This window comes from Perna viridis, chromosome 9, assembly GCF_037379345.1.
Source record: "Perna viridis isolate PV_CMFRI_1.1 ecotype Kerala chromosome 9, ASM3737934v1, whole genome shotgun sequence".
Lineage (NCBI taxonomy): Eukaryota > Metazoa > Mollusca > Bivalvia > Mytilida > Mytilidae > Perna > Perna viridis.
The window spans coordinates 2408052-2431680 of record NC_142453.1 but is presented as its reverse complement, the minus strand read 5'-3'; the positions used below and the strand labels follow the sequence as shown (position 1 = coordinate 2431680).

At 33.7% G+C, this 23629-nt stretch overlaps 2 protein-coding genes across 5 annotated transcripts; one reads left to right on the top strand and one right to left on the bottom strand.

Moving 5' to 3' along the window:
• Positions 1-3375: 3375 nt before the first annotated feature.
• LOC148606094 (uncharacterized) lies at positions 3376-10127 on the top strand. Of its 4 annotated transcripts, none has more exons than XM_088545974.1 (7): positions 3417-3568; positions 4887-5025; positions 5374-5433; positions 6712-6839; positions 7623-7728; positions 8323-8354; positions 8741-10127. In XM_088545974.1, exons 2-7 carry the CDS (start codon positions 4898-4900, stop codon positions 8839-8841), a joined length of 555 nt encoding a protein of 184 aa, XP_088402100.1. In that variant the 5' UTR covers positions 3417-3568; positions 4887-4897; the 3' UTR covers positions 8842-10127. The 4 variants fall into 4 exon arrangements, with proteins under 4 accessions (XP_088402102.1, XP_088402100.1, XP_088402101.1 ...); XM_088545975.1 differs by having other exon boundaries at positions 3419-3551; XM_088545973.1 differs by having other exon boundaries at positions 3420-3602.
• A 7342-nt stretch (positions 10128-17469) lies between these two features.
• LOC148606093 (uncharacterized) lies at positions 17470-19367 on the bottom strand. Its single transcript, XM_088546077.1, is given in 2 exon segments — positions 17470-17874; positions 19179-19367. Coding segments are annotated over 2 exon segments (594 nt in total).
• Positions 19368-23629: the final 4262 nt, after the last annotated feature.

Genomic DNA, 23629 nt, shown 5'->3' with positions numbered 1-23629 from the left:
ATCGACACTTCATAAAACAAATCGCCCCGTGCAGGTCCGGATGCTAAAAGAATAGGCCTGCAGCAGCACTAAGCTTGTCGTAAAAGGCGACTAAATAGTGTTCAGAACCCTAGCCGGGGGCTAGGGCGCTTTGCCCACAGAGCAACTGTGATGTGTGCCCCAGGTGGTTGAATGGGGTACCCCTGGCGTGTTACATGCTGGTGTTATCAGGCTATAATACGGAAAACCTGACCGCAAACCATAGTGGTGCACCGTATTGGGAAAGATGCCACGTTCCTCGCACGTTAAAAAAACCTACTGTGGTATTCTCCCGGAGTAGGAACCATAGGACTCCGCCACAGGAGGCTAAATTGCCCGACCATACCCACCTCTCCCTATTTCCAGTGGCAATCAAAATTTGTCGACCACATTGTCCTTGTGTCCCATCCGTTTTTCATTTCATCATCATTTCATGTTCATTTTATCATCAATTTCATGTTCATCGTCTGAATATAGCTGAAATATTGCTGTTCGGACGTTAAACCCCAACAAACAAACAAACATAAAACAAAATCTCATTTTATGTTTCATTTCTTGCGAACGCTATAATTATGTATATCATGTGTTTACAGCCGTACAAAGGCTTAGTACTCATACAGATCTTTTTTGGTTCCTAACACACTGTATATCTAAATATGGCATTAGTATGATACCGATACGACTCTCTTGATCCATGAGATACATTACCATGTGATATATTACATGTATTGCCTTGTACAAGTTTGCAATGACTCATGGACAAATGTGTTTAAAAGTCTTTCCAAAAATAGTTATAGGGTACAGAAATACTTTGTTCCCAATATGGCAACTTAGATCCACCTGATGTTGTAATTAAAGATGAAGTAAACATATATATCCCTATGAATATCAGCAAATCATGTTTGTATTGTTCAACAGATATCCTGAACGTAAACATAAACTATATATATGTACACTACTATGGTCGTCATCACAATTTGATAGACCTATGCGGCGTTTCTTTCTCACAGACGAGACAAGCTATCTTCCGAATTATTCCTAAAATGGTACCCCGTAAAAAAATATATATGTTTTACTAGCAACTTAGTTCTAAAACAATGTACATTTTTTATACGATGTTGAGTTCGTAATTTACAAAGTACAATATTTGCAAAATTGTGTCTTTCCGCAGGATCAAATAAAGTTGTGGCGTTTATCTTTCTAAAACCACAATCGACATTAATGAAAGGGAAATCAAGGGAACCAAGGTTATAGCGGTAATCAAAAGAATATAATCCAGGGACAAAGACCAGACATGGAAAACAGACACAGACACACACAACAAAGAACATAAAGTAACTAAAATCATACATACAAAGCAACAAAAATAAATGAGCAATTCGGACTCCACTAAAAACTGGGAGCATGGACCAGGTGCACCGGTAGGGTAAGAGTCCTCTGTTTTTCTAGAAACACCAGCCGTGTTGCTCATAAAAAGTCCGGGGTAGACAAACGAGGAAAGGTAAACTATGACCCGTTGAATAAATCAGTTTTCATGAGGCTGATGGATACATCATAACGATCCACGAGTTCATGATGTCGAGCATAAAACTTCTGTAGTGATGATTTCAATCTTGAAAAGTCATCACGTTTGCCGTAAAGTTTAGTCAATAGTTTTCCTTTACCATCGATTTCTAAGTGTATGTCAAGATATGAGGCTGACTACGGTGTCTGTAGTATCCTTTATCTCAAGTTCTTTTGGGTAGATGCGATGAATCAAATCCCCGAAATTAGGATTGTTAAAAGATAATACGTGAATTAATACTTGTTTAACATCTATTTATCTAATTATATTTGTTCTTCTCTATTTTATTATCTCTTTATTACGTTTCTCAATTGGTCAAAATGTGTTATTACATGTACATGTATTGTTGAAAATTGTTTGTTTCACACGTAATTTTAGTCAACGTGAAATTCATATGAATCTAGCTTTACATAAAATTCCCGTGAAGTCAAATGAAATCCTGAGAGTGCATTTAAGTTTTTATTAAAGTTTGCATGCCCTTGTCCGACTTATAATAGTAATACAACAACGAGGCAACTTCCACGATAAGCACCGCCGGTTGTTTCTAAAATCCGGGGTTATCGGGCCATATATTGAAATCTTTAAGTAAATGTTTTGCCCTATGCTAATTTGTTATTGCACGATTTATCTCTTTGTGATACCAAGTTCTATATCAAACTCTCAAATTTCAAAATACAATTGATAATGGCGTTTGTTGTATGGTGATTTTTGTTGCCTTAATCTGATTTTGTCAATTTCGGATATTTGTCCACTACTTCCAAGTTATCTACTACGCTTAGTTAAATATGGATGAAAACGCCCTTGTGTTCATAGTTTTTGACTGGTGTCATGGAATTGTATTATTGTTGCTGGATAATTGCCGGATAATACTCACTTGTAATATGACTGGTGCCGCCGTTAGAGAAGCACCTGCTTCCACTTCCGGTTTTTAGTGGGAGTTCATACTGCTAGTGCTTTAGTTTTGTTTTGTGTGACGTCTTGTTTCCCTTAGTAATCAGTTTTAATGTGTAGTCTTTTTAATCGGTTCGCTTCATCGTGTATCTACAATGTAGATCGTTTCTATTAGTCGTCATCATGAAATCATAGATCGTTACGGTGTTTTTACTTGCATCTTGAAAACTGATTTGTTCAACGTGCCATAGTTTTTTTTCCTCTTTCATCTACCCTGGACTTGACTTTTATGCGGAACTCGGCGAGTGTTTCTAGAAAATCAGAGGGCCCTTACACTACCGGTATACCAGGTCCATTCTCCTAGTTTTTAATAGAGTCCGTGTTGCTCATTTTCCCTTTTCACTTTGTATGTATTATTTTGGTTATTTTATGTTCTTTGTTATGTGTGTCTGTTTTTCATGTCTGGTCTTTGTCCCTGAATAATATTATTTGGATTTCCATTAAAATCTAGGTTCCCTTGATTACTCTTTCATGCATTCAAGTTTAGTCCATGTGTTTGGATTTTGACGTATTTGAATCATCCCACTGCTGATGTTTCTGTATTTGTTTCCCGATATATCAGCCTAATTTCCACACGAGATTAATTTAACATTAACAGCTTGAATTTTACGTGAGTGCGCGATCTATTTGAGTTTCAGGTGAACTCTATCATGATTTATTTTAATTGAAAGTCACTACGATTTTTCCTACGAGGTCTGTGATATTTTGAGTGCATTTGTAACTGGCAACAATTCAAAATTCTGCCAACAGAGGAAACTGCATCAATTGATTGCATTTGAAACTTTAACATTTAAAATTTACCATTGAATATCTTCCTCCTCAAAACAATTCACACGATAAATTGAAATTTGACTTGTTTTTCCATGAACCGGTAAAATTGTTTTTACTTATTCTACTTCCGGTTCGTCTCGTTCGACGTCAAGGACGAACCACTTGGTACGGATCAATAATGGAATAATAATCCATGATCTAGTGGAACGAACCGTATGACGGACTAAAACCCATATTTCATTGAAACGTAATTACCATTTCGAAGTTAGTACATTCAAAGGATATAAACGTTGTACAGGTTTGTTATGAAAGTAATCATAATGTTTGACCTGATCATCTTTGAACATCAGATGTTCAAGACTAATCTTGCACTTAACGTTTGGAATTACATTAGTTCACTCAATCTTTGATTTGGTCTTTCATTCTCATATTTTCTTCATGTTGATATTTTATATCGTTTGTGATTTCGTACATGACTACGAAATGGGGTGTCGTCGTTTCAGGTACATGCGGTTTAATTTCATTCGTTTAGGCGCGATTATTTGAAAATGGAATAATATCAGACACTAACCTAAAATACATTTGGACATATTGCTTGTACTGAATCCTCTTGTTTATTCATTTCCAGACATAAATATATATATTCCTGGTAACCCGTTGTCCCTCTTGCTTGTTAAATGAATAATAAAAGTGTATATTGAAGTGATTGACCGCTTTCACAATACATGAATTCTCATTTCCTTTTACCTGTAGTAACATTCCTTCAGCACTTGTGTACCTTACATATACTACGCGGGCGGTTTGCACCGTTCTAGACTTCTTATAGTAAGGCTTCAGGTTCAAGCGTATTATTGCTGCAAGACAAAGTCATCAATACAATTTTTTTATGTTCGTCAGCATGAACTCGTGGATCGTTATTATGTATTCGTCCAGCTACGCCATGAGGACCGATTTCTTTATCGTGTCATATATTCCTATTTTATCTACCCGGTGGGCGTGACATTCCATGTTTCAAGATAAGCAGAGGGCGCTTACCCTACCGACGCTACTTGTCCATCCTCAAAGATGTCCGGGTTACTCAGTTGCTTCTGTTGTACGTGTTATTTTAGCTGTTTTATATTCTTTTTTATGTATTTGTGTAATTGAAATGTTTAGTTCTTATCCGTGGAATATATTCGTTTGAATAACGCTAAAAGTTTGGTTCCCTTTATAACTCTGTTGTACAAAAATTGAATTCGTAAGCATTTAATGCCAAATATGACATGCAGATCACAGCTGGTGAAAGGATCCCTCGGCAGTCAAGACACAACACCACAAAACTTGAGAAAATACTGAAGTCTGAAAATTGTCTTAAATTTTACATGTGACATCATCAAATTCGTTTATAAGAGTACCCGAGAATGATAAAATTATTCTCAGACTTACGTATTCTTTTTTACTTTTCTGGTGCTCAAGACATATATATTTGATGATTACATATAAAAAAATGTACAAAGCAGACCAAATGGAAAAACTTTGTCATTGCAATTATAAAAAAAAAATGATCAAATATAAATATGTTGAATTATGTTTTATTTTTTAGAGGCGTCGCTGATGATTATGCCAATCAGCCAATGGACATCAATTGTACTTGTCATACTTCACTTATACGTTGATTTAATCAGTCCAATGAAAAATCACCTTCACCAAAATGATAACAACCTTTGCAATTTTACGAAATGGTTATTATTTATAAATCTATCTTATAAATGACTTTCAATTTAGTTTTTATGACTGTAAATTATAAAGAGTAATAAAAAATCTTCTAATTATATATAAAATGCAAAACTCTAGACAAAAGTCATAAGGAATATACCAAAGAAAGAAATTACAAATAGGACAAAATATAAAGGCAGTGGATATAATCATATGCTTTGTTACATACAGACTTGAATAAAGTTTTATTCAATGTGTACCTTCACATAAATACTATATTCCATTTGAAGTAAAGGCTGCTTCATGAAACGAAGATACACAATTTAAAGGCATCAAAACAAGATAAAATGTTAAGCGAATTTCTTGCGTTGTAGGATATTAATAGAACACCATGTGGTGAGAAATAGCACTGCAGTTTTACAAAAAGGGAGTCGGTAAGATTGACTTTCATGTATTAGCTGTATATATCGATACATATTCAATCAATGAAGGGAAATAACAAAATAAACAATAGTCGAGAGGAAAAGTCATGGGGAAGTCTGCATAACAAAGGGCAATATCAAGGAAAACACCGGAGAGGTGAAAACTACTGCAATATAGACCTGACTCTGTACAAGCAATAGGAAATGGTGGATTAAAACCAGGTTTTATAACTCACATTTACAATATTTAGTTTTTCAAGGCTAAATTATACCCACCATGTATTTGCAATACTGTTGTATTTCAGTATTTTATAAAGTAAACATTCTAAAGTGTAACATTTGAACTTATCCTAAGGCTTTGTTTGTATTTTCGTCACATTTTACCGAAGAAAGTGTTATATACACATTTCGCGGTTTTCGTCACTACAATCATCATTGTCTAATATCTAAGGGCTTATTCCTGTATAAGATTCAAATCATACAGCGTAATCAAACGAAACCCTACAATCACAATTCGCGAACGGATCGATTATGAAAGCAATATCATGGCTCGGAATGATAAAACATGTTTACATAGTTTCAATTTAAAGTATGTTTTTTCGAATAGGCCTTTATAGTCGTGAGACCAATGTTTCTCGTATAAGCTACGTTTGGTTTTAGACCTCAATGTCTGCATTGAATTCAATCGCTGTCGAACAGCACTTGCAGTACATGTTTAGCGCGCATTTGTAGTATAAACCTTACTGGATCGACGCTTTCAATACATTGATCCTGCTGTTTAGAAAATATTCGCTGTATAAACCATTTTTGCTTTATACACCTCTGCAACTACCACACTGGCAGTACAGAGCACACTGGACATATTGACTACAGTTGCTAATGATACTATAGTTGTTGTATAGATCACACTCGCAATTTGGACGAAGTTTAAAGTATAGACCACGCACATGCAATATATTATACTATCGCTGAAAATTCATAATTGCAGTACACGTTCTTTCTAAACGCCTTTTTTTTATTTGCTGATCTCCCGTATAGTAAAGACCATAGTCAATGAAGAAACCGTACCATATTTGTAAACTGTTTCGATGTATTGAACACACTCGCAGTATATTCACTTTTCGGTGTATTGACACTTCTTGCTGATTGGAGCGCACTCGCATAGTAGACCACATTCGAATTATGAACAATATTAATCACTGTCATGATACAACTTGATTATATTTGTGTTGGTTTGTGCTCACCTTGTCTGATCTTAAGTCGTCTTTCATACTTCTTTTAATGTTACAGAGAGAGGCATATTATTCCTATCGATGTAGTGATAGAAAAAGATGGGAAACACTACGTCAACACTACATACATTGTAGAGGACTGTTGTATTGGCTTTGTGAAGCGTGGAAAGAAAGACAAATGTGAACGTGAGTAGTTCAGTATTACAACTGGAACATCCTAAACCATCAACTTATTGTTTTTGGAACTCAGGAGAGTAGACAACATTAGAGCAAAATGAACATGATACAATGCGTATGTTAAGTATGAAATGATTATCAACAAGTATCATTTTATATTAATAGTTGATAATTAGTAAAGGTCGTTTCTTTGCAAATAGATAGCATTATAAAATATGAGAAAATCAAGAATGGTTCTGTTGAATATGAGTTAATAACTATATGCCCATTATAAGTAACCAGTAATCATACAAATGTTAATATGTAAATGTATATGTAGTCTGATAAACTGTTTTAAAAACATGAAAGCCAACCATATTAAAAACAATGTTAGAAATAATTTTGTTTATAGCTAGTTCTATAAAATCTACACAGAAATCAATAGACGCCACTCCTTTACAACTAGGTCTAGGAGAATTTAAGTCGGACCGCAACACTGAAAATAACACGTTTAGTTCACGTGTTTTCTACCCGCTGAGTACATTAAGTGGTGGTTTGTATTAACATATGCATAAGTTTTTTTTAATTATTACCGTTGTTTAAATATAGTCGGGAAACTTTTCATCATGCGATATTTTTTTTCAGGTAAAGAACCATTATCTCTTCTTTTAAATTATATTGGAAGTATTTGATCTTAAAACCTATAACAAACACATGATAATGATGATCTGAAAGTAGCTGATAGATTCGAAGATAAAATATTTTTCTTCACCCTTAATTGCGAACTTTATAAGACATATTTATATATTGCAGAAAGAGGTAAACGAAATAATTATACCAAGAGTGTACTTATAATGTCTACATGCTCGTTTATTATTGCAATTCTACTGCTGTCTGCCGTTATTGGTTGGAGAGAAATGCAAGTATACATTTTATATAATTATATCTTAATGCTTTATTGTGAGTTTTTGTTAGAATTAGGCAAAATTGGAAAAATCAGAACCATGCATGTCAAACCACCACCCCCGATCTAACAATATAGTTGCACTCAAGGATACTGTCTCTATATGAAAAGACCATTATTTGATCTCTGCATTACTGGATTTGCTCCGGCATTTTTCAGATGAGGATTTGACAGAGTTATGTGCCCTTTAAATGTTCAATTGTAGTGTATTGCAATGGAGTTATAACTCAGTTTACAAAAATGTTATGGAAGGTTTTGTCTTATTTCCTTGATTCTGATAAACTCGTGCAATATAAAATTCTACTTTGGATAATGTTCCCCAGTATTCATGCAATAACCCTGTATTATCATTCATAATACTTGTATTATTCTTCAAGCGAGACGTATTTTTTTATTATATAATGCATTGTCTAATAACGCAAAGACTAAATTTTTGCTAACGCAATATTTGAATTTAATCACGCTTTCATTCTAATGGTACTGTACAATAAAATATTTTACAATAGCTAGGTTTAGTTGTCAGGATGAGCTACTATTTTTTTTCTAAAGGAAACACAAGAAATGGAAAAGAAATGTAAAAGGTGAGCATCAACTAAATTATATACAGGATATAAACATGATCATAGAACTGGTAAGCAAGAACTCCAGGCAATAGTCGAAAGAAAATAGTTTAATCAAAGAATTTCAGATAACAAATGACCATATTAAATAAAATTTTAAAAAATACAAAACAAAACAAAAACAAAACCATCGCTATGAACCTGATTTGTAATAAACATTTCCGATTATATTTATGAGTTGAACTAGGTTTATAACGCCCGAACCTCTAGTATGCACCAATCACCATCACCATTTATTTTCATTTCTGTTTCTTTACACTTTTATCAATTTATTCCTATTCATTTCTTTTCTTTTACACTCGATTACTGCAAATGTTATAATTCATTTTTGTTTATTTTACACATAGCCACTGTTATCGGTTATCAACAACCTTGTAGAAATGAATACGTCGATTTACCTTCTTGTTCCGACCAAGTTACCTCGAACGACACTGATATTGAAAAATAACATGAAAGTCAAATGAAAGACATTAGAAGAAGAACCACGTGGTCAATTGGATAAAGTAATGGCAAAACATCAGCAAATGGGTACCAGGACATATGATGGCACATGAACTATCACATACTACATTAATGACGTTTGAGTTTGTTTTTGAAATAAACAGGAATAAGTTTTAAGTAGAAGTCTTCATACAATTTCTATGTAATAAGTGATGCACCCCCAAAAAGGTCACACATTGTTAGGTTTGTTATTAAGTTGCTTTATAAGTCTATATGATGAAAGGTATAATTATTCGTTCCAATCTGTCTGCTCATTGGAGATAATCCACAGTTTCTATTGTCTTTGATTGTTATTTACAGAAATATCTGCCTTAATTTTGAATATTTTAGTACATTCTATATACTTTTCAATCTCATAAGAACAAGAGTTTTATGAAAAACAGCATGTTAATTCCTTTTTACTATAATATTAATATCAAAAAAATATCAAAAATAAAAACATTTAGGCTTTCCAACCATATATCATATGTAGAGTGCTACTTAAAAAGTTAAAGTACTTTCTTAAATCATTTACTGTCCATTGTCTTCATATGATGCATTCTTGATGTGGAACAACCTACAACAATATATTTTTTTGTCGTAATTTCTTTACAAAATATGCAGGTATATTGTAGCAGCATGTTGTTGTGAATAACATTTGTTGAGTGTTTAGATATATTCCCGACTTGCAGACCAACATTTTGTCAACATTTATCTCCCTTTGTAGAAGGTATCTATTCGGACTACGTAAGATTTTCCATCCGATATCGACGATACTTTAGAAAATCTCGAAGTCAAAAGGGAATTTCTCGTTCTACTGACCCTGCCATTAATTTTCTTTACCCGGGATACAAATGAAAATCATTCTTATGTAACCTACCAACAAAATGAAACACCCTGTAAATTTTAGAAACACCGTTGTGTTTGTCTGCTGGGAATTCCGTTTTCATTCGAGTTACCTCTTTTTTCTGCACCCGAATCCGAAATTATACCTGCTCTTACGGGAGGTAACTCTGCAAAAACAGGAACAAAATATGGCTGTATCCTGAGCTCCGCAAGTAGGGAATACATGCAGATATATTTAAAAATAGATCGTTATTTTCTTCGAAAACTGTGACAGTTCAAGTCTTGTCAAAAGACTTTCTAAAGAACACAGACTTTGATAAAATGTCATTATTCAGAGTTGTCACTCTCTTCCCATTACTCTTGCAACATGTGTAAATGAACATGCAAATAAAAATGTTTACCTTTTTACCTTTCGATGTCTCTGATATCAGTTTGGGGTTATATCACTCGTAATGACACATTGAATAAAACATTGAATATAATCATATCGAATATGTGAACATTGCTTAAAAAAGATAAACATTCCAGGTCTTCAATGTTATGACATACATGGGAAGCGGGTCACTTCTTCGGTATAAAATAGTATTACTTTTCAAATGATACCAGAGTATAAGAGAGGTTTAGCGTGCAATAACTTGTAGTGTGGATTTTAAAATGAAAATGCTGTTTTTCCTCAAAAATAAGTTTTCGTGTCATAGACTGATATTTACCCTGCACTTTTGATGAAAAAAACAAAAAACAGACAAAAGCAATGTTGTCCCGGGCTTTGTCTGCTGGTACGACAACCCACTTGTCATGTATAGTAGACAATGTTTTCGCTACATCGGGGTCTTTGAATACTGATGTAGCCTTGTTCAAATGTTCAAATGACAGAATCCGCGAAAGTTAGCTACCGCGAAACTTAATACAGTAACAGTATTCTGACAAGAATTTTTGCTACAATGTGATATATTCAATATTTGGTTGATAAAATATATGTGCTTTTTAACAACATAATATTTATACTATCAACGTACTAGCTTTGAGGAAATTTCTAGAATAAAAAAACATAAATCATTCTATCATTAAGAGAGTGTTCATGCAAAAACCACGCAGTGAATGGCACATGACAATCATACCCTTTCTCAAAGTTAAATGTTGGTTTATGTTTAACTGGAACGATTTAAGAGAAAAAAAGTACAAAGAAAGCGGTGAAATTCACTCAAGAAAGGAGGTAACTCTTCAATAAGAGCAAAGGGTAATCAAGGGAACCAAGGTTATAGTGGTAATCAAAAGAATGTAATCCAGGGACAAAGACCAGACATGGAAAACAGACATACACAACAGAGAATATTAAGTGATTACAATCATACATACAAAGTAAAAAAAAGCAAATGAGCAACTCGGACTCCATTTAAAACTGGGACCATCGACCAGGTGCGCCGGTTGGCTAACCGTCATCTGCTTTTCTAGAAACACCCGCCGAGTTGCTCATAAAAAGTCAAATCCGGGGTAGACAAACGAGGAAAGGAAAACTATGACCCGTTGAACAATTCAGTTTTCATGGCGCAGGTGGATACACCGTACCGATCCACGAATTCATGATGACGACCATAAAACTTCTGTAGACTTCAATCTTGTAGCAACATATCCCTGTTCCAGAAGCCTATTTGTTAGACTTCTAGCGCGATATAAAAAGTTTGCGTAGTTTCCGCAAGATCTGGCATAACATACGCAGGTGCTGAAGATATGTTGCAACAGATGAAAGGAAAGCTGACAATTCTGAATGAAAAGTCATCACGTTTGTCGTAAGAGTTGGTCAATAGTTTTCTTCTACCATCGATTTCTAAGTGTAGGTCAAGATATGAGGCTGACGTCACAATGACTGTGATTGTAGATGTTTTTGATTAAAACAAACTTAATACTATTTGACATACATATGATATAAACACTACTCGGAACAAAAATAAAAGTCGATGGGATAATATTTACCCTGTGCCACCCGTATCATAGGACTTGCTTGACTTTTTCTTAGACAACCTTTTTATTCTAAAACCGTAAGACAAAATAAGTTTTTAAATAAGTAATCAAAGGAACCATGATTCGAGCGATGATTAAATGAATATATATTCCAATTATGAAGATTGACGCACACGGACTAACAGCGATAAGAATTACACACAGAATGAAATGTAAATGACAATCCGTATTCCACTAAAAACCAGAACATGGACCAGGTGTACAGGTAAGGTAAGCACCGTATGCTTTTCTAGAAACACCCATCAAAATGCTAATGAAAGGTTTTGAAAATTAAAGGATCTTGTCTGTCTTATGTTAGCGTACTCTCCTTTACTGCTTTGGGTATTGGATTATTCCTTTATACAAAAGATTTATAATTACTTCTCCACCAAACAGGCAACATAATTGAGATACATTTAGGGTGACGACTGATTCTTCGGAGTTCAAACAAAAAAGTTCGAGTTGGTTAACCTGCTTCCCTGAGAGTTAAAAAATGCGTATCCGACTAATTTAAAAAAGGAGAAGTTATATTTGTCTTCTGTTTTCGTCCTTACACGAACACTGTAAAATACCTTCGGAAGTAAGTAAATCTACATTTATTTTCTCAATCAATCTGTTGAAGTAGAAGAAAACCATAACATCCACGTTGTGCTTGTACTGTCTCCAACATCGATCATCATTGTTATTGTACTTATAATCACCGCAGGTTACTTTTGGCGAGAAAGGCAAGTACTCAGTTTTTCAATTTAATTAAAAGTTACGATGTGAAGTGAAATTTGGAAGCAATTTTCAATTTTGTAAACAAATATCAAATTTCACATACGAGCATACAAAATTATATGCAACTCATAAACAGTATGTTACTAAAGCCTTTTTGAATTGCTCATCTTGGTAAATTCGTTTTAAAACTGCGGACTTTTCTTCTAACAAGTATTAGTGAAGGCCATTGCGTTAATCAAGATTATCAAACATTTCAAACTACAAAGTTATTGTGATGAAAATGAAACATTTTTAACACTTCCGAACAAATATTAAATAATGACACATTTGAGAATTTTTGTCAGCTCTGATTTTATATGTTATACTTATAACATTCAAATGTTGTAATTTTTTCAACGATATATAGTATTAATTGTCCTAAAGCATTACACTAATTGTCATGATCTGATATGTCTGTTAACTTGGCAGCCCGGGATATGACCTTATTTTATTTATGCTATACGTTATAATATTCAAATTAAAAAAAAACAACGTTCTTTCAAACTACTTAGGTTACATTTCGATACAAATACACAATAAATGAGTTAATTTAGATAACTTCATCTTGGTTTTTACTTTATTGCATTTAATTCTATATAGTCAAATACTTCAAGATGAAAAGGAGCTGGTTTTCAATGATTGAAGTATATGAGTTTTTTCAACGCTTCTTGTATTTTTTTTTTTGTAGAAAAATCTTGATAAAATATAAATAAAATAGATATGTTTGATTCATCTGCTTCTGTAAGCTACTCAATTTGAATTGTTGGAAACTCAAAAGACGGAATAGTAGTGTACACGGTAAGTATCGACTTAAGTGTTTATGAATTAAGTTTTAAAAAAAAATATCAATATTGCACCTTTCGATATCTTGTATATCATTATAATACCAGAAATAAAGCCCAAGTAATTACAGGGTTTCTTTTTTTCTCGTATTGCAGAATCCGATAAAGAAATTATGACCATTGAAGCTTCGGTACATCATTGTTTTGCAGTTTTGTTTCGTTTCGTTTCGTTCTGTTCTGTTCTGTTCTGTTTGGTTTTGTTTGTTTGTGTTTTTAGTTACGACTACAAATGCCTTCACAATAGGTATGAATTCATGTATAATTTTTGCCCCGTGCAGGTCCGGGTGTTAAAAGAATAGGCCTGCAGCAGCACTAAGCTTGTCGTATAAGGCGACTAAATAGTGCTCAGAAACCTTGCCGGGGGCTAGGCTCTGCCCACAGAGCAACTGGGATGTGTGCCCCAGGTGGTGGAATGGGGTACCCCTGGCGTGTTACATGCTGGGGTTGTCAGGCTATAATACGGAAAACCTGACCGCAAACCATAGTAGTGCACCGTGTTGGGAAAGATGCCACGTTCCTCGCACGTTAAAGAACCCTGCTGTGGTATTCGATAGGAGTAGGAACCTTTGCGCTCCCCCACACACAGGAGGCTAAATTGCCCGACCTTACCCATCCCTCCCTTTTTCAGTGGCAATCAAAGTTTGTCGACCCTATTGTTCTTGTGTCCCATCCTTTTTTTTTTATTTCATGTTCATTTTATCATCCATTTCATGTTCATCGTCTGAATATAGCTGAAATATTGCTGCTCGGACGTTAAACCCCAACAAACAAAACAAACAAATGTATAATTTTTGCACCTGGTCCATGTTCCCAATTTTAAGTGGAGTCCGAATTGCTCATTTGCTTTTGTTACTTTGTATTTATGATTTTAGTTACTTTGTGTTCTTTGTTGTGTATTTTTGTTTTCCATGTCTGGTCTTTGTCCCTGGATTACATTCTTTTGATTACCGCTATAACCTTGGTTCCCTTGATTACTCTTTTAGTAGTTGTTTTCATTTTTATTTTGCTGACGTGGTGAAGTAACAAAAACACTTATCTTAAAAACTTATCTTGACTGCATAATTGATTCATATGACGAGAAACAGATATTCAAGTGACAACATGTTAATTAATATCAAAATTTAAATTCATGTTGATCATGTGTTATATGAACATGAACATGTATTCGTTATCTGTTTCTGTATTCTTTAATTTTTTTCATACGAAACATTTTTATTTGAATTTTCTTCTTTCAAATCCCGTCACTGATCAAGAGCAAGAACTACCCAGGAGTCAACACTATGATGATTTGCGTCCTTTTTCAAAACAAGAGCTGTCGATCGATGCAAACATTGGAAACAGACGCCTACAGGACCAAAGATCAAGGTCGATTGACTATACAGCAAACGGACGCTTAACTGCATCATACAACAAGGAGTGCACAGATGAAAATGACCATGAGGATGTTGAATAAGATATGAGATATATCAAATGATAGAATATCATATAAATTGTTATGCAAAAAGGTTGTGAAGCTCGTCTAGAAAATGTCTAATATTTCCTTAATATGGCCATTGAATTGAACAACCTAGCATTTTCGGTATTTAACGGGATTGGTTATGAAAAATACGGATGAGGTTTTATTAACGGTATAGGGATGAGTGACTTTGAAGTTGGAGAATGAGAACTTTTGGGTTGTGCATGTCATTAAAAATATTTTTTACGTAAATGCAAGTGGAGAATATTAATGTACATATAAGGGGTAAAAATGATTCAAAAACGCCGTACAATTATGTTTTAAGCACTGCGGAGGTACACATAAGTATAGGGAGTTAAGCGGTGTTATTTGAAGAGTAAACTGTAAGGTAAGAATGTTACCAGAGAATCTTTTTAAATGTTTTAAAATAACTAATAAATGATGACAATTTGCAGAAGTGCACTTTAGTGTGCAATTTTTTTTTATTGAAACTATATCATACATATGTGAAAAGTTCACCAAACTAATTTTACGTTCTTGTGCTAACACTTTAATTCTCATCGTGAAAATAGCATTTGGTAAAGAAACTTTGTACTCTAAACAATTGTAGGAAAAAGAAATGTCATCATCAGAATTGTATAGTATACACTGCAGACTTGATAGATGAAATAAGAAAACAAGTAGTATCTTTAAACATAAAGATAGCCGACGCAGTAAAATTTGTTCTTTTTTCTGATAATTTTCTACATTTCATTCAGGAAATGACACATATGGCACGCAAATTTAATTTTCGATACAGTTTTTTTTTCGGACGCCACTAAGTAATCAGTATTCGGCCAATCGAGAAACAGAATTGCGATCAGGTGATTTATGTTTCCATGGAAAAGCGTCTTTAAGGTCAAAGAGTAAAAAGCGAAACTATACCGACTGTGTCGGAAAAAGAATCAGAATATATTATAACTGTGGAAGGAATATGTTTTAAATTTGATTAATCTTAATATTATGAATAGCCCTCCTATTTTGAAAAAGGGTGTCCATGCAAAAACTAGGCAGTGGTTTGCACATGGTAATTTTGATTTTCAAACAAAAAAATTCCTCTGTTTCATATCACAAATGTATCCTTTCTCAAAGTTGAATGTTAGTTTTTGATTTGCTACAACGGTTAAAGACGAAACATTACAAAGAAAGCATTGAAAAGGGGAGAAAACTCTTTATTTTTTTGCAAAATTTGGTTGGTTTGTAAAGGAACTTTAAAAAGCGTTTTTTTTTTTTTTTAAACAACTTTTTTACTTTTTGACATACAAATGAAATACAAATTACTTTGAAATAAAAACAATTCAGTGTGATAAAATTTACCCTCTGACAACCATATGATTGGGATCTGCCTGAATTGCACATGGACAGCCTCTTAAATGCTCACGTACCAATGTATGAGGTTTTAAAATTTGGATTTTGGTTTAATTTTTAGGGTCACATAATATATACTGACCTTACAAATATTTTGACCTAAATTTGAAAATATCGTTTTGACCAAACATTTCAAAATTATAAAATCTAATTCAGACACATTGTCTAACTTCTGACTCATCCGGACCAACAAGTCGTCACTTTATCGCCGATAAATCGCATTATTATACTTCCAAGTCTTTAGTATGACTAAGGTGCAATGTCTGAACCCACGACCCACTACCACGAGTAATCCGAAACGGTTACCACTGTAAATTAGAGAAAATTAGACAACGGACATACTGAAGATTACATTACATTTCTCGACATCACCATTGGTTCTTATGTCCTAATGTAATTTCAGATAATTTGATTTATCGCGCTTTATCCAGAAATATAATTTTCATTTAAGCATGATGAAAGGTTAAAATTACTCTTTCAATGAGGATCATGAGAAATTCGAAAGATCTTTTGGAGACTATCATTTCAAGACTATCATCAGAATATAATAACATTAAAACCTATGATTTTTCAATACCGTATACCTCTATTCACTATATTCAGTTAAAATCCCGACTTAAAAACATTATACATCGTTGTTTTTTTTCGAAAATGATGGTACACTTAGACACAAATATATAGCTCTTGAGCTCTAGAGATTCCTCATACTTTATAAGAAATAATTCCAAATCATCATTCAAATATACAGAAGATGTTTACAAAATGCTGGAAGTTTTAATCAACAACTTATTTGTCCAGTGTGGTGGACAGGTTTTTCAACAAACGGTCGCCATTCCAATGGGAACAAATTGTGCTCTTTCACTTGCTGACCTATTTCTCCACTCTTATGAGGCTGACCTTATAGCTGATCCAAAAGAAAGAATATCGTTTGGCTAGATCATAAATCTCAGTTTCCGCTATACAGATGACGTATATCTTCAAACAACCCTAATTTCGGAAATTTGATACATCGCATCTACCCCCTCTAAACTTGAGATAAAGGATAATACAGACACTGTGAAGTCAGCCTCATATCCTTACCAACACTTAGAAATTAATGGTAAGGGAAAACTATTGACCATACTTTACGACAAACGTGCTGACTTTTCATTCAGAATTGTCAACTTTCCTTTCATCTGTGGCAACATCTCTTCAGCACCTGTGTATGGAGTGTTCATATCATAACATTGTATGGATACATGTATATGTGTATAAAAACAATAACCCATGCATTCAATTATACATTAGTTTACATGTAACGCTCCATTATCAAATCTGCTCTTCTTTTGGCAAGTCATGCACAAAGTTCAACTTAAGCAGTTGATTCCCATCTCGGATGCCTGTACAGTGCTCCCATTACTCTAAATGTTTTAGATTCTTTCACATCGTGTTCAGCATAAACCCTCCTTCTTCGGTAAAGTGGGTTACACTTTCTTTGTCTTTGTATCCCCTGGGTTTGCCTCAGCCAATTTCTTGTCTTGTAGAGAGTAATAAGGGTCCTCTCATTAGGATATAACAAATAACAATTTGCCGGAAAGTCAAGTTCTTGTCCCAGTAGAATTGTCTTCATTTGCCTGCATGCGAATGCATCGTTGTCATGGCCAAGGAATCCAGAATGGATGTAACAGATGTTCGTCTGGCTGTCAATGATTACCTAAAACACAATAAAAATACTAAAGAGATACAAGTATATGTTATAGTATACCACTCGGAAGGCAGAATGCCAACTAGCTCGGGTACAAATGAAATACTTGGATAATCGATTGCATTTCTAACATCGGTTCCCTATAAATATGTTCGTTCCCTTTGCAATGTATCTCTTCGTTGAGATAACAAATATGTCTTACAAAAGCCAAAAGCCCCGAAGGGACATTTCGACTAACCACTTAATAATTATCTGTTGCGACTTAATGATTACGGCTAATTTACTATTTATCATTTGTCAAAAAACTATTTATTATGGTCGAAATCCATTGATGGGTGTTAAATAAATAAATGTTTGAAAAGAAAAACGATGAACAAGCCATATTACTCTCAAAATGGGTTCTCGAATTCGGTCAATTCCCGTTCAATTAAATTTTTCAATCGTAAAAATATAATCGGCCATTTCCGTTACACTAATAAATAACCTCGGATGGAGGGAGGAAAATTTGTTTTTGAACAATTGAAATTCAGAACATTTTTATCCACCAGATGAGGCTACAAAAATTAGTTAGATATCACTAGAAATAAAGAACAGTAACTTATACAAGTATTTAGGCGGGAAGCAAAGAGCTAAAACAACTAATCAAAAATGCTTGCGTAGTTCCGATTGGGTAAAAATGTCAACCAGTAAAACTAAAACTTTAAAATAGGATCGGAGCAATTCTCCCACCTTGTGCCTCAAAGGTTTTTTTTTTGTTCAATTAGAGAGGCTGAGAAGTTTGCGGGTTTTTTCTCCGCTTTGAGAGAACATTCCCGTCAATTGCCTCACCTCGGAAGATGCTATTTTGAATTATTTTTTCTTAATTTTACAATACATTTTTATTGTCAGAATTGTTATCAAATAATTTTGGTATTTCTTTGTTACTGCATTTAGTTAATTAAATATTCATACGTCTGTATTATTTTGCAAGATGACAGAAAAATTCTCCGTGCTATAGAGAAATGATCTAACTTTAAGTTAACTGATAGGTATGACAAGTCATAACTATCTTAGAATAATGTCAGGATAATAAGCGTTTGAAACAAGTGGATCTGGGAAGAGAATAACGTATAAGCCGCCCTGGTTGATCAAAGAGGGGATGAGCACAATCACGATTCAGTGATTTTCTGTTGGTTCAATTTCTTTTTTCAAGCGTTTACAATGTTTGAGACTTTGTCTATTGAAATGCGCATCAGCAACATTTTATTTAGAATTTCGTAAAAAGTCTAATCTGTTATTCTGCTAACTCTGCGTTACTTAAATCTCTAACACACCTGTGTATGGATACAATGATATTTTCTATGTCCGCTGTAAAACTCTTCATCGGGCTCATTTGATGGAGTCAGCATTTCGTGGGAAATTTCATTAATGCATCCTAAACGTTCGGCATTCCTTGCCAAGTACCAATTTTGACCTGCCACGAATTCAGGTTGTCCACACTCCTCCCATAGGGTTAGCCACATTCTTTTCAGGTTTGAACTCACTGACGACACACTTACACCAAGGTCTAATGAGAGTTGTGTATTCGTCAGGTATTGACGAACCCATAGTCGATTTTCAAGCAACATATCCTAAATCGCCTAGTCCTTGAAGCAATCTGAAGCAGTAACTGTCTGAAAGATTGAGTTGTTTCCCCTGATAATATCCAAAACAGCCTACTAATTAACAAATAAAATATATCACATTCTTCTAAATGTGCAGACCTCTCATTATCCAAAATTCTTATGCGAATCGTCATATCTAAATAAGGAAATGGCATCCATGCTTTTTGAGTGTATTCCATAAAACCGTTAATCACCCGTTAAATAATCAATAAAAAAAACATTAGATCATTTTCTTTGTTCAAAGGTATAGGTGGGAACTGCTGCAATATGCGTTGTACGTATAACATTAGTATGATAGCAAACATTTTTTCCTTCCTGTCCAAGATGAAAGATATTTTATAAAAAGAAATATAGAAAAATCGGTTAGCTCACATGTATACAGTCACATTTGAATTCCTTTGAGGGAAAAGGGAGAGGATGGGTGCAATTTGAGGCGGAAAAAAATCATGTTTCGAAACATAAACAAGCAAACACAAAAAAAAACCCATTTTAACCTTGAAATAGTTCCAAGTATGGTTTAGACAGGGTCAAATGTATGATAAATTCAGAATGTGGTAGATTCTGCATTTATCATACATTTGACCCTGTTTAAACCATACGATTTGCATCGCAATTCTGACAATAAAAGGTGTAATGTTAGTGCACATATCATCGTAAAATAGTAACATAGATGACACTTAATTGTTTTCTATCGGTCTCCTATAATAATTGCGTGCTTTTATGAGTGTAGGGTCTGAACACACAATATATGTAGATAAATGAAATTTGCAATTTGAAAGTTGAAATAAAAGGACCGTCATATATAATTACAATCATCATCAACTGGGACAAAAACAAGCAAACAACCAAATTGACCAAAAAAAACAAAACAAAACAAAACAAAACAAAACAAAACAAACAAACAAAACAAACAAACACCGAAAAAAAATCTTTCTGAAATAGTTCCAAGTATCTAATAATGCTTTCTAGATATCATGTAAAATATCATTGATATGTCGAAAACAATGTGTGATTGTAGTTTTTAAAACAATGTAAATTAATGTTAACAAATTATGAATTCTAGTTCAAGTGGAAATTTAATTCATTGCTTCTCAGTAAATTGGTTAACAGAGATGAACGGAACTACGGATGCTCGTTTTTTTTAATTTATAGCTTTAAATTGGTAACTTTGAAGTTGAATGCGGTGAAATTATGACTAATTAAAAGAGGCCTTATATATTTGTCTACAATACTGTTGTCTCATTATCTTAAAATAAATTATTGAATGTGGTTAGCTTTAGAATGGTAGGTGCAGCAATTAATTATTATTATTGTTGTTATTATTATTATTATTATTATGTATCATTTTTGTGGTTCTGATTTTCAACTTATATTTTGAGATTATTTTACTAAGATATTAAAGGTAGTTTGGGGTTAACACGGTTCTATTTATGATGACCTATGACAGTGAAGGGAAATGAAATTTGAACAAAGGGAAAAAATGATAAAAACCGATAAAATTGTTCTGAAATATAGAGAACATTTGTGTAATTATCTCTCTCAATTGTGTCCAAAATAATTGATTTACTAATAATATTTTTACCAATTGGGGACTCGTCGGCTATGCTGTAATCTTAAATAATTATGGACAATGCCTTAAATACAGAAACATGTACAAATTGTTTGATACTTTACTTGTACAAACTCTAATTGGATTGTTTATTTCCAATCAAGGCAAGATCGTTTATTTTCCACAAACTAATATGGTACTGTGACGTCATAAACGTTGATTTGTCCGTAGTTCCAAACTAAATAAGGCTTTCGTGAATGGACATGTCTAAGTTAGAAACGATTAGAAATTAAATCATAGGGATTAATTATAATTTGTGACCAAGTTATGCTCGCTTAACCGCCTTTGGGAGAGTTTACGCTTGTTCATGAATAGCTTCGCGGTTCATAAATCTTAAACTGCCCCAAAGTTTTTTTGTTTTTTGTTTTTTTGTTTTCGTTTTTTGTTTTTTGTTTTTTTTTTGCATGACCCGGTTTAAAATTAAAAACAAACAATCCTTAAATAAATGAACTAAGGTACAAAACTGTGATAACATTTATTAAAATTTCCTCAATTTTACATGTTAATGATAAGTGTAGATTTTATCACTACGTTGTTTTTTTTTAAAAAAAGTTGGTACAGCTAGATACAAATATATAGTTCTTGGTAGAGATTCCTCATACTTTGTAAGAAATAATTCCAAATCATCTTCCAAATATACAGAGGAAGATGTTTACAAAATGCTGGAATTTTTAATCGACAACATATTTGTCCAGTGTGGTGGACGTGTTTTTCAACAAACGGTCGGCATTCCAATGGGAACAAATTGTGCTCCTTTACTTGCTGACCTATTCCTTTACTCTTATGAGACTGACTTTATAGCTGATCTGATCAGAAAGAAAGAATATCGTTTGGCTAGATCCTTCAATCTCAGTTTCCGCTATATAGATGACCTATTATCTTTTAGCAATCCCAATTTCGGAAATTTGAAACATCGCATCTACCCAAAAGAACTTGAGATAAAGGATACTACAGATATTGTGAAGTCAGCCTCATATCTTGAATGGTAAAGGAAAACTATCGACCAAACTTTACGACAAACGTGACTTTTCATTCAGAATTGTCAACTTTCCTTTTATCTGTGGCAACACCCCTTCGGCTCCTGCGTATGGAGTGTTCATATCACAACTCATACGTTGCGAGCTTGCCAAAACTACGCAGACTTTTTGTATCGCGCTAGAACTCTAACAAATAGGCTTCTGGAACAGGGTTATGTTGCTACAAAATTGAAGTCATCACTACAGAAGTTTTATGGTCGTCATCATGAACTCGTGGTTCGTTATGGTGTATCTATCAGCACCATGAAAACTGATTTATTCAACGGGTCATAGTTTTCCTTTCTTTCTTTTGTCTACCCCGGACTTGACTTTTTATGAACAACTAGGCGGATGTTTGTAGAAAAGCAGAGGACGCTTACCCTACTGGTGCACCTGGTCCATGCTCCCAGTTTTTAGTGGAGTCCGAGTTGCTCATTTACTTTTGTTACTTTGTATGTATGATTTTATTTACTTTGTGTTCTTTGTTGTGTATGTCTGTTTTCCATGTCTGGTCTTTGTCCCTGGATTACATTCTTTTGATTACCGCTATAACCTTGGTTTCCCTGATTACTCTTTCCTATTGAATATATTATAAATGATAAATAGTATTTTCAAAGAAAAAAAATTGACTGAAATACATTTAAAAACTGGTCTTGGATACACCAAAACTTATTTGACATTTTCACAGTATGCCGACACCGAAACATAGGCCGAAAGTAAGATAGCAAATATTTTCAAGATTTAAAAAAGCAACTTAAAAAAAATATACTTTATTGTATTTTAAATTTGTAATTTAATGAATGATATTAGATGACCAATTTTAACCGGAAGTGACAAGAAAGATAAAAAAAAGGTTGTGGGCTCTATAAATGAATTTTGAATTAAGGATCTGATTTAACATTGTAAGTTTTTACATTTCTATTTCATTTCGCCTTTTTGTTTTGTTTTGTTTTGTTTTTGTTTTTGTTTTGTTTTTGTTTGTTTTTGTTTGTTTTTTAAATTTCAGTTCTCTTTTCGGAACGCTGTAATACCAAGTATATTATGTAGAGATAAAGGAAATTATAAAATTACATGACTTATCATCACAAATCGGTATAGCGCATCGTTGGGGCAGCTTTGTATAATTCGAACTATGTTCCTGTATGTACAGGCGCCTGGTTTCCGAACTAGTTGTGATATATCTGTACCACTGACTTTTAAATAAAAAATATTAATTTCATTTTCAAAGCACATCGTACCTTTGTATCGAACATTTACTTTAGCCCTTAAGCTGTTGGTTTTAGAAAATTTTGCTATTCTGTACATATTAACTTGAGATAAAGGATACTACAGACACTGTGAAGTCAGCCTCATTTCTTATCCTACACTTACAAATCGACGGTAAAGGAAAACTATCGACCAAACTTTACGACAAACATGATGACTTTTCATTCAAAATTGTCAACTTTCCTTTCATCTGTGGCAACATGTCTTCAGACCCTGCGTATGGAGTGTTC